Source organism: Erpetoichthys calabaricus, chromosome 7, assembly GCF_900747795.2.
Source record: "Erpetoichthys calabaricus chromosome 7, fErpCal1.3, whole genome shotgun sequence".
NCBI classification, from domain to species: domain Eukaryota; kingdom Metazoa; phylum Chordata; class Cladistia; order Polypteriformes; family Polypteridae; genus Erpetoichthys; species Erpetoichthys calabaricus.
In genome coordinates this window covers 118,651,242-118,663,413 of record NC_041400.2, presented here as the reverse complement: position 1 = coordinate 118,663,413, position 12,172 = coordinate 118,651,242, and the positions used below count along the sequence as shown (strand labels likewise).

The window sequence follows — 12,172 nt, the reverse complement described above, 5'->3', positions numbered from 1 at the left end:
TGTGGTGTCCTCATTTGCCAAGCTCAATGCTATCCGCGGTGGTCGGTTCAAGAGGCTCCCAAGAACAAAGTGCGAGTATGGAGCCAACCTGCACTGTCACACTCTTCTATTATCCATGTCCTTTTACTTGACACCCCTGACTTCTATAGATCCTTGAATGCATTAATGATTATTTTTTGTGTACTTTGCTCAACTGTTGGCATTCCAAGACTTGTGGAGTTGAGGTTCACGTAAATTTTTCAAAAGTACTGGATGCTGATGTGGTCAGTGCAAAGCAGGAGCTGATCCCTTTATATGTTTTATTTGCAAGTCCTCCAGCATAAATGTAAATGCGATCTAAATCATGGAAACAGTGTGAGAGAGATGTGGGCACATACCTTAGCAGACTTTTCTTTGCCTCCACTGCTGCCCGTGGAGCTGAGAGACCTCATTCGTTGCTCTCTGTGCTCCTCTACCTCCGATTTGAGGTGCTCAATGTGTACCAAGTAGGCCTGCTCTTGTGCCTCACGAGTGCTCAGTTTCAGTTCCAGCGCCTTCTTCTCCTTCTCTAGCAGGTACAACTGAGCCTTTAATTCTGCCATCTCCTCCTATCAACAGCAAAGTAAAAAGTTTATTGATCACGAGAACAGACAGAAATGTAAAGACTTGAGTTAAAGCAATGGATAATAAATTGTTAAATTGTCATATAGTAGCTTTCTGGTTCATCATTGTACAACAAATTGTGGAAACAGTTAAGTGTTCAATTTGTTCAAATTTTTCCAAGCCAAGTGGAGGTAGAGGCAGAGGCAGGACTTGAATCTGCGACCTTAAGGCTGACTATTCACACCTTCAAACTGCTTAAGCGGTAGACCGGACAGCCCTATATCAAATGATATGAGGCAGCATGCAGCAAAATTTTATTTAATGAGATAGAATTATTAGTTATCATACACAATATAAGGCCTAGGCATAGACATTAATAATACGGCATCCGATTAAGAAGTAAAGGTAGCTAAAATGTATGAAATTATTCAAACCCAAAACAATAAATAGCACAGAAAATACATATTAGAAAAATATTTCAGCACTATGTAAGTCCGTTTTCTATGTATCATTCTATTTTACCAGAAAATTTCAGATCATTTGGTTACTACTAAAATGCGAACATGTTATCCAACACAGAATCACAAATTCACCTCATGCATTTTTTGTTTCAGATTTGGAAGGAAATTTATATAGAAACAGGGAAAATGTGACAACTTCACCCAGGTAATGTCCAGGATTCAGGTTTCAAAACCAGGCCACGGCATCCAAAAGACGGCAGCACAAAGAAACTGCACCCCCTTGCCGGCAGAGGACTTTGTTAATGAGGTGATTGGCTTCCTATAGTAGCACTAATCATGAAAAGTTAAGAGATACTGTAAGCAACACTGGAATTAAAACAGCTTATTATACAGTGTAACCTCGGGTCACGAACGTCTCTGAACACGTACAAATCGGGTTACGACCAAAAAGTTCTTCAAACTTTTGCATCTGTTCACGACCACACATTCGGGTGACGATCAAGCCAGTTTCCCTTCCAGTTCGTACACGCTGATGATTTCCACACGTGTTCAGTCTCTCCCTGTGCATTCGCTGTGAACTCTTTGTGCTCTATTTCATTTCCTTTCCGGTTCATACACGCCGGTGATTTACGCACGTGTTCAGTGTCTCCCTGTACAGTACATTGTTCTCTGTCAGATGTGCATTGCGCAGAGGGACTTTACCTCAAAACTGTAATCTCCTCTCCACCCAGTTCCTCCTCACTTTCTTCATACCAGACTTCGACTCCTGCAAGGTTAGTTTTCTTGGTTGTTTATGGTTAGTTTTTGCATAAATTACAGATTTGTTCAAATGTTCATTTTTTTCCCTGTGCTTAAAAAAAAGTGTTTACAGCAATCGGTTCGTAAGGCTGTAGCGTGAACTCTTGCAATGTTAGTTTTCTCAGTTCAAGGTTTTCTCAGTGTTATTCAATGATTTTACATTTAGTTACTATTACACTGTGCATTCTGTGGTATTATTAACTATTTTTGTACTTAAAAATCTTAAAAAAATATATATATTTACATTCTGCTTGTACGGTCCGGAACGGATTAATTGTATTTACATACAATCTTATGGGGGAAATTGCTTCGGGTCACGACCAAATCGGGTTGCGACCAGAGTTTTGGAACAAATTACGGTCGTGACCCGAGGTTCCACTGTATTGACTTTGGACAGTTATGTCTAAATTATAAGCAAGGTACGGACCTTTTTTGGTAATCCATATCAGCTATTGACTGAGAAAAGGATTCATGTTTTGAGAAAGTACTGGACAAGTTTACACTGAAGAAGGGGCCTGTGTTGCTTTGAATCTTTTTAGTTAGTCAATAAAAGATGTCATTTTGCTTGACTTCTCACCACATTCATAATGGCTAACACGGTACAACACCCTTGTACTACACATACTCCACTAACTAAAAAAAAAAAAATCATTGAATTATATTAAGATTTATAAATCTAGAAAATACATAAAAGTAAAGAAGTTAACAGTAGAAAATGAACGATTCCAGGTTTTGAGTATCGAATGATAGTAACCAGATGTAAACTATAAATGTTTTCATGAAGCTCTCTTGTTAATTCCTAAATGGATGCTCGTTGTGTCAAACATCTCCATCGCAATGTCATATTAAACTCTGATGTCATGTGTTTAGTTTCACTAAAGTTGCTTTAACGTCCTACCTGCCCAGAACTTTACATCTTCCGTTCACTCAAACTAGCGTCTATGGCGGCACTTTGATGCTCTTTGAGATCTTCTCCTGCAACACAGGCCAAGCCGAGGACTCATTAAATAAAACATTAAATTCTTCCTACGCTGTAGAGCAGATTGGTTTCCATTTTGTATAACTGGGAACAGGTTCTGGACCTGGTTTCAAAGAAATTCCCAGGCCCCACCCATTTTATGGAATACTTATAAAAATAGCAAAATATATTATTGTCATAGTCAACAGACTTACACATTTTGTGTAAATAATCTGAATATTTAAGAAAAAAGATAAGCTTTTAGCTACACAACATAAACCTGATGTCTTCAAATAATAGGACACAAACAATTTATGTAAATAAAAGTTCTTGATTAAGATTTTTTTTTAAATAGATACCCCATGTGAATTTTCCCTTGGGATTAATAAAGTATCTATCTATCTATCTATCTATCTATCTATCTATCTATCTATCTATCTATCTATCTATCTATCTATCTATCTATCAAAAAGACAACATAATAATAAAAATTTTAACACAAGAATGAACTTTAATAATTCAAAATAAATTAACAACTACCTTTTGTTTCTTCTTCTTTGATATATTTAGTGTATCATAAACATATAATAGAATCATATAATTACACTAAAGTTTAGTGAGTAGACACACTAGATAGATAGATAGATAGATAGATAGATAGATAGATAGATAGATAGATAGATAGATAGATAGATAGATAGATAGATAGATAGATAGATACTTTATTAATCCCAAGGGGAAATTCACATACTCCAGCAGCAGCATACTGATAAAGAAAATATTAAATTAAAGAGTGATAACAATGCAGGTATACAGACAGACAATAACTTTGAAACTATAATAATAACTACGACAAATACCTGCCATATGATTTGAAAATGTACTGTCTGTAATCTCCACCGCAGTCGTTTGACTACCTATGCGATTACACTAAAGTTTAGAAATTTTGGGCTGAAAATTAATTTGCACATAAACAAACAATTTTTCATTCAAAATGGAATATCGTTTGTTTAGTAAAAACACCTAGTTAACAAATAAACTTAATTTAATAAAACAGATTACTAAGGATTGATCAACTGTGTTCAGTGATTCTTTGTTCTATTTGTTTCCTTCTAGTCATTCTGTAGTGTGTTCAGACTAAAGTGTGTGTGTATATTTATTTATTTATTTACTTACTTACTTATCTACCTATTTATGTATTTATTTATTTAAAGAGCTTCTGTAAAAAGCCAAATTTCCCACTGGGGATAAAAAAAAGTTCTATCTATCTATCTATCTATCTATCTATCTATCTATCTATCTATCTATCTATCTATCTATCTATCTATCTATCTATCTATCTATCTATCTATCTATCTATCTATCTATCTAAATTACATAAATGACTTTAGTAAGTCTGCTTCTTTAAAAGCCAGTCACATTTTTTTAATGTGTGATTTTAAATATTTTATAATATCCAGGGTAGAGAAATGCATGAAAACGTACCAGAAATGCACAGCCTTTACCTCCTACAGATGTTTTCTCAGAGCACTTCCTGCACACATCATTTAATGATTTACATTTTAAACAGCCTCACTGATTTCTATTCTTCTCAAATCATAAAGCGGACACTCTCTGTAACAACCAATGTATTGATCAGTTGACCAATATATTCATTTAAACCCTTTAATACATGAAAAGACATCTCTAGTAATAAAATAATCTCTATATTAATAGGCAAATTTTGTGTCATTCTAACGATTTTATTAACAATGTGTTTTTTTCTTTTTGGGTGAATAATTTTAAGATATTGATCCCAATGGAACTTGTAATATAATCAAGACAGAGATTATACTTTTTTGTATCAGGGAATAACCTTTTTGTGTATTTGCTTGGTATGTAAGTCTACACCAAATTCCCCACTTGTATCTAATCAAATTTTTTCTCCTCTGGAAATTTTATTTAGTTGACCACACCTGCATTTTATCCCACCTGGGGCAGTACCAAGTAACCCTGCTATATAATAATAACTAAAAAATCTACACTTCATACTCTTATAATACCAATCAGTGTCATCTGTTAACGTACTACTAGAAGTACACAACTATTCTTGTGGGATCTTCTCAGCTCTAACAGAATATCATAAGCTGTCAGCTTACCCCATCATTTTCTTTGACTAGATGTGGTGGGTTTAACATGACCGTACCCTGAAGACTCTCACACCCAGGATGCAGTGAATATGTTTTTCTTCTCTCTAGAGTTTAATCTTGTGGCAGACTGAGACCCCAGTGCTCAGTATCACAAGTGGATATTTCTTGTTATGCCTTTGTTACACTTGGCCAGATTATTGCAGTTCTCTATTGAAGGGTTTTATTGCCCAAAGGTCAAACAGATGAGAACAGGTTCAAACTGCTTCTCCCACAGTCCTGACTGACATATAATGTGATTATACTAACTACCTACTGTCTATACCAAAATGCAGCTTGTCATTACATACACAATATTTTACTGAATTGCTTGCAACATTCTGCTATTAATATACACAAAAGTGAACTGTAACACTTCGGACTGCGTGTTGTGGCAACTTACCCTGTATAAACCTGAAAAGCACTTTTCAATTCAATTCATTTTAATTTTGTATAGGGCTCCTCACTGAATGCGTGAACAGAATGTGGTGACAAATTCACACACACACACACACACACACACACACACACACATATATATATATACATATTTTATATATATATATATATATATATACATATATATATATATATATATATATATATATATATATATCTATATATATATATACATATACATATATATATATATATACATATACATATATATATTTACATATACATATATATACACTGTATACATACTGTTTATATATATAAATAAAACTTGCACATTACTAATTAAATAATGACTACACATAAAGACACAAAGGTGTTCAAACAGATAGGAAACACATGGTTCAAAACTGATTGCCCAACAATATCTGTCCATTAATTTTATTTTTTTGCAGCCAAATAAACCTGCCAGGTTTGGTTGTGGGTTGACTAGAGTACTTAAGGTTACAAGCGGTATACATGGATGTGGAAGAGATAGAAAAACAAAGAAAGCTGCATGGTATGAATAAAACAGCAATTACAGGGTGCACAGGGTGCAAAACAGTTGAGAAAAGTATACCGCATGTCCACTGCTGTCCTGGTGCAGATTTAGTGCACTTCCTCCTTTGTGACATGGTTTGAAACTGACACCAACACACAGCCCAGTGCAACCAGATCACAGAAGTGTGTTTCTTTGCACACTTTTCTTATATTTTTTCTGTTGCTTGCACATGAGACCCCAGAATGTCAGTGCTTGATCTGCATGATCATTGTGTTATTGGTAGGCTACCACAGCACAAGGCTTAGTGACTTTCACCTTTCCTCTGACATGAACATTGACAGTTGCTGCTTTATGAACAGTGTGTACCTACACTTGATCTCAGCCAAGTCCGACTCAGGCTTAACCTTAATAACACAGAATTCAGAGTCACACTTGGGATTAACACCAAGGAGGTTAAAGGAGAATGTAGCCATATCACTCAGTTTTGTGAGACTGTACTCTGGCAGATATTGGTAAGCTTCATACTTAATCCACCTTAATAAAAGGACAAGTGTCTGAGTTCCTGTACAGTACTATGTCTCTGTGACATGCAATTTGGTATGGGATTCATAAAAGCAGTGGTAAAGTTTAGGATGTGCCATCTGTTAGAATGAAAAATTGTAATGTATTTTATTACTATAAATGTTTGTGATGCGCCATCTGTTGGAATGAAAAATGTAATGTATTTTATTGCTACATTTATTACAAAATACATTCCAATAGATTGTGCACTTTTCCTCATAGTTCATACTCCAGAATCGTAAGATCACTCTATTAGCTCTCTACTGTATTTCCTCTTGTGCCTTAAACCATTTTTGTTATATTTAAACCAAACCTCCCAATGTGGCCTCACTGGTGCACAAAACAGCTCAATTGTAAGCTCTCTTGACTTGTGTGCTGTACAGCCCAACATGTTCTTAGTCTCTTACCTTCATGGCCATTAACTCCTGCATAAGTACGGCATTTTCCAGGTCAAGCCTTTGGCTGTCACCTTTAGGTTTGACATCGTAGCTTAAGGGGTCGATGTGAACACTCTCTAGCTCCAGCATGGTCAGTTTGACTGCAGCCCGGTCATTCTTCAATTGCTGGACATAATCTTTCAGCCTTTGCTCGTCATCCTTTGTAAACTCAGTGTCACAGCTGCTTGCTGTAGAGCTGGTAGTGCTGACAAGAATAAAATAAATACAAATGTAAAATAAGTGTGAGCAAAAAGCAAAGCTTAGTATCATAGAGTTTCAAAACATATATCTACAGTCATGTGGATGTCATAAATGAAGACTTTACCACTTATCATCGACTCCTAATCAGAACTGGTTCTCATCCAGTCCTAAACTTAGATAAATCTGAGCAAAGATAACAACACAAAACAAATTTTACTTTTGTTGTTATTCAACAAAAATAAACCAACAAAGGAATGCTTATACCAAAATAATAAACTACAACAGCAAAATGAAGACTACTGTCATCAATATGATCATCACATCCGCTACAGTTGGGTCGACTGTCTGAGTTAAACAGGGTGATAGAAGTCCACACTACAACAAATTCACAAACAAGGCAAGGAAGCAGCTCATTTTTTAAACACACTTGCATCCAATTTTTGACTTCTTTATTGCATTGATAGTTGCGGAGCACTTTTCAAAATATAAGGTAATAATAATAATAATAATTCATTACATTTATATAGCGCTTTTCTCAGTACTCAAAGCGAAGGTAACAGAATAACTGATTACTTGAGCATCAAAGCAATGACCAAACGTTCTTTGAAATGACACGGTAACATGGACCTCAGGATGAACGCGCATGGATAAACCTGCACTGCAATGGACCTTAAAGTCTCTTTGTCAGAGTTGGATGGCTGAGATACAGTATGTTTATGTATATATATATTTATATATAGTGTCACACGTGTGCTTAGGGGACGGCCAAGGGGTCCAATACGGAGCGAAAGCACAAGAGACGAGGGGTTGGAAACAAGCACTAATGCTTTTTTCCCTCTTTCTACAGACCATCAGAGAAACAACTACAGGTAAAATTCCGTTACAACGAACTGCCAGGGACTTAAAAAAATTTCGTTGTAATGAAAATTTTGTATTAATGAGATTCTGTATTTGTCACTATAGTGCTTTTTTTAACTTGATTCCAGGCGTTTGCAATCATTTCAATAACTTCTTTCATGTTAATTTTAATCTCCTCCTGTCTACAAGTTATGCTGACGAGAATTTTTCTCAGCATTTCCTTGCGATAATACACTTTCAGTGTGCGAATGATGCCCAAATCCAATGGCTGAAGCACTGCTGTGCAATTGGGTGGGAGGAATTCAACGCAAACATTATCTAAATATTGAAGTAGATAGATAGATAGATAGATAGATAGATAGATAGATAGATAGATAGATAGATAGATAGATAGATAGATAGATAGATAGATAGATAGATAGATAGATAGATAGATACTTTATTAATCCCCAGGGGAAATCCACAAGTATGTTGAAGCCGAATCATCCTTTTCTTCTTCTTCATATTGCGAGGTTTCTGAACTCTTTTGGGATCTCCCCCACCCCCCATTCAACAGGGCGACACGCCAAAGTGCGTCCCGAAGCACAATTGCTGCGTCTGTGGAAGATTGTTTGTCCATTGCCGGGGAAGGGCAACAGCAGGCTCACAGTGCTGCAGTGAAGCACCAGAGAAGCAAATCCTAAAAGGTCATGGTCACACTATAAGTCCCTGTCTTGCACCGCAGAACACGAGGCTGAGTCTCAGTACTTTAGTAAAACCAGCTTTATTCAGCTTGAAACAGGAACAGCACGGTTATTTATTGTAGCGTGATCTACCACTCTCCTATAAAGAGACATAGCAGTCAGACAGGGTCGTGGCCAGGTTAGTGGCCAAGTAATCCTGTTCCCTGCAATTACAATGTTCCTTGCGTCACCCATTGAGATCTTTTCTGTTTGCTTCAGTGAAGAGCCCCAGCAGAGCTGTGCCTGCTGTTGCCCCGGCAATAGATAAACAGTCTTCCATAGACGTGGTGATCGCACTTTGGGACGCTCTTCGGTGGGTTGTCCAGTTGGGGGAGGTCCCAAGAGAGTTTAGAAACCTCACATTTTCCTGAATGAGTGCCACATTAATAGGAACGTTTCTTGAACAAGCATCACTGAACCACATGCAGCAGTTCGCATACATTTGCAACCCGAGATTTTTCTTCTTTGTTTGCTCGGTCTTTCAAGAAAGTTGATAGTGTCGATGGTGAAATTCTAAATTCACTAGCAACGTCTTTTTTCTTTTTGCCGCAATTGAGAGCTGCAAAAATTGAATTTTTTTTTTCTAATATGAACTGTTATTTTTTCGTGTCTGCCATTTCTATAAGAGGGTGACAATGAGTTAAATTCCAGTTGATGTTTTTTAAATGTTGACGAGCAATAAGCAAAAGGTATCACTGAAAACCACCGAAAAAACAAAAACAGCAACAAAACCTTCCTGCACTACAGCAGACAACCTCATGACTGTAAAAATCTCATCATTTGGGGGGCCCCCGTCTAATGGCTGCCCTTTTCTACCTTGTCAGATTTTTAAAGTCATTTTAACAGGACTGTGTGCTGTGGCTTTTATGAGACCTAAGGTTCTGATATTAAATTAAGAGATTTGATCCACAAAAGTCAGCCAAGTCTAGAAATGCTACATTTTTAAAAATGTACCATTTCTACCATACTATAGATATTAAGAAGCAATACATTTACATATGAATTAACATTACTGTATAGAAGACTACGTTTTTTGTTACTACCAAAGCAATATGGATTTCTGTTCATATTGATTATCAAATGTAATTCATATTTTGGAAATTCCAGACAAATCCTCAAGCTGTCAATGCTAAAATAACATTCATTTTCTAATGGAGAAAATAAAAATCCCTACAATAAGATATTTGGAATCATCACTGAGTTTTTTATTTGGAAAATATGAATTAAATATTAAATAAAAATTGGGTTTTAGAAATGTGATGTAATTTTTACTGCACAGATAAAGTAAAAAAATGTGATTGAACACTTTTGACTATCGGTACATTTAATGCATCTTCTATTGTGATCGGCCCCCACATTAAAGGAGCCTATAACTGTTGAATTCATACCAGATTTGATGATTCCTTCTGCACCAAGTAAAGACAGGCTGGCAGAGAGATCAATAATAATAAAAAATAGCAATTACAATAGTAATAAGCACCACCATCTGGATAACAATGATCTGATTTCAAAGCAAAATCCCCTTTAAACACATTATTGGAATGTTTCATGGTTGTGTGGTAAATCACCTGTTTTATTTTTCAAAATTCAACTCTGTTATTTTGGAGAAATTATTTGAATAGGACTGAGGAGGTTTGTTGGGCTTGTCCACGCCAAAATTGATCACACTTACAACAAAATAAATCCTTGCAAAGTCAAAAAGGACTGAAAGAATGCTTTTACAACACTTTTACCACTGGGTGGCAGTGAAGACCTCATCATTGAAGCCTGTGCCATTCTGTTTTGTAATACACTACCTTGTTTTTAAATAATGTATCTATTATGTTGGCATTGTGTAGTTATTAAAAATGTATTTTATAATATCAAATTTCCTTCTAAATCGGCCATCTTGGTAAACGTTTAGTAACCCTTAAATCATTCTGTTTTAAATGTGAAAGCTTTCCATGCAATTTGCAGCTTTAATAAAAGATAAGGACTTAACACATTGCTAGACTTAAATATATGGGGAATAACAAACAGCAGATTTTCATACACTGTCAAGACTGTTAATGCCATTCACATAAAAACTAATTTAAAATTCCATATGGTTTCACTAATAATGCATGAAGCAAGAAATACAAAAAAAATACTTGTATGACTTCTTATTGTGTTCAGTCCCACCAAACTCTAAACCTTTATTTTCCGTTACATGCTATTTTGGGGGTACTCAGTGTGAGGCAATACTTGACCATTCCAGCCTACTGCAGAGTACAGCAAGAAAGCTGTGTATTTTGGGCACATTTTGGGCACTCACTACACTGGCGCCCTGCATTTTTATTGCCTTGCTGTTCTGCAGAAATGTAGTAAACATCAGAAACAACGTTCACTAACATGCGTGGGTCACACAAACATTTCCATTAGTTTAGTTAGAGGGCTATCATATCTTATGTCCTCTGATGATTAAATTAATTAATGTATATAACTATTAAACAATGAAATGAGGACACAAAGGCTAGGCATATAATGATGCTAAGTGGACCCCTACGGTATGTGCACTGTAAAATAACAAAATTAGCCTCAGGTATTTATGAAGCTGTCCAAAGAAAGTCTATAAAGATCAAGGAAATAGTTAGACTTTCACTTGAGCTTTTTTCAGTGCAAGGCTCAGAATCAGAGTTGAGGAATTAGCAAAATTAACAGCACAGCCAACTGTCCTGAATTAAACCAGATGTGCCTCTAATTGTAGAGAACAAAATAATGCTAATTACAACTCCCAGTTTGGAGCCTGATTAGAACGGGGGATACTCTTGACACACGCCGCTTGCTGGAAGCCATTTTCAATTAAAATACACAGCTTTCCTCCAAAATGAGAATAGCACACAAAGACAATAAAGCGGGAGGCTACTAGTGAGTGAGTCTTCACCTCCCACTGGTAATAAAGAGTTCTGATAAAACTGTACAGCTGTAGAGCTGACTAATTGAATGGGTGACACAGGCTAACAAAAGTTATATTTTTCTTCACGGTGACCTTTACCTTTCAGTCTTGATTGTTCTGAAAGATGAAAACTTCTAATTATACCGAAGTTTATTTTAGACCCTAATCCTACACCTAACATGTCTACCTTGATAATTGTGTGTTAATATTATGTAGGCTCCTTTCCATGCGATCCTCAACGTTGGTGACAACCTCTGAGGAATGGAAGGGTTTTTTGGTCTCACAGTGCCAGTAGTGTATCTCTTTTTCAGCAATTGCAGAATTATGCACTTCACTCGCATGGGATGCTGTTCCATGAATCCTTCATGAGTCAACTTGAAAGAATCTGTCAGAACTCCACAATTGAAATATGTTGTTCAAATGGATACAGCAGGTGACTCTATGGACATACTGTAATAAAATGTTGTGGCGAGCAGCTGGGGGCGGTACCCAGCTGGGATGCCTAGAAGGACCGGAAGAGAGATTACGCCTCCTCTGGACCACGAGGGGGCAGCTGCCTTGGTTGGTATTGGGACCAC

General features: G+C 36.3%; 1 protein-coding gene across 2 annotated transcripts in view; it reads right to left on the bottom strand.

Annotated features, from left to right (window-relative positions):
- mcc (MCC regulator of WNT signaling pathway) overlaps positions 1 to 12,172 on the bottom strand; it is a 596,286-nt gene that overhangs the window by 16,990 nt on the left and 567,124 nt on the right. For both annotated transcript variants that reach the window (XM_028805279.2, XM_028805281.2), the window contains 2 exons: positions 6,870 to 7,104; positions 378 to 587 (listed from right to left, as the gene is read on the bottom strand). In XM_028805279.2, the coding sequence (XP_028661112.1) occupies positions 378 to 587; positions 6,870 to 7,104 (445 nt within the window). The remainder of the gene's footprint in view (positions 1 to 377; positions 588 to 6,869; positions 7,105 to 12,172) is intronic.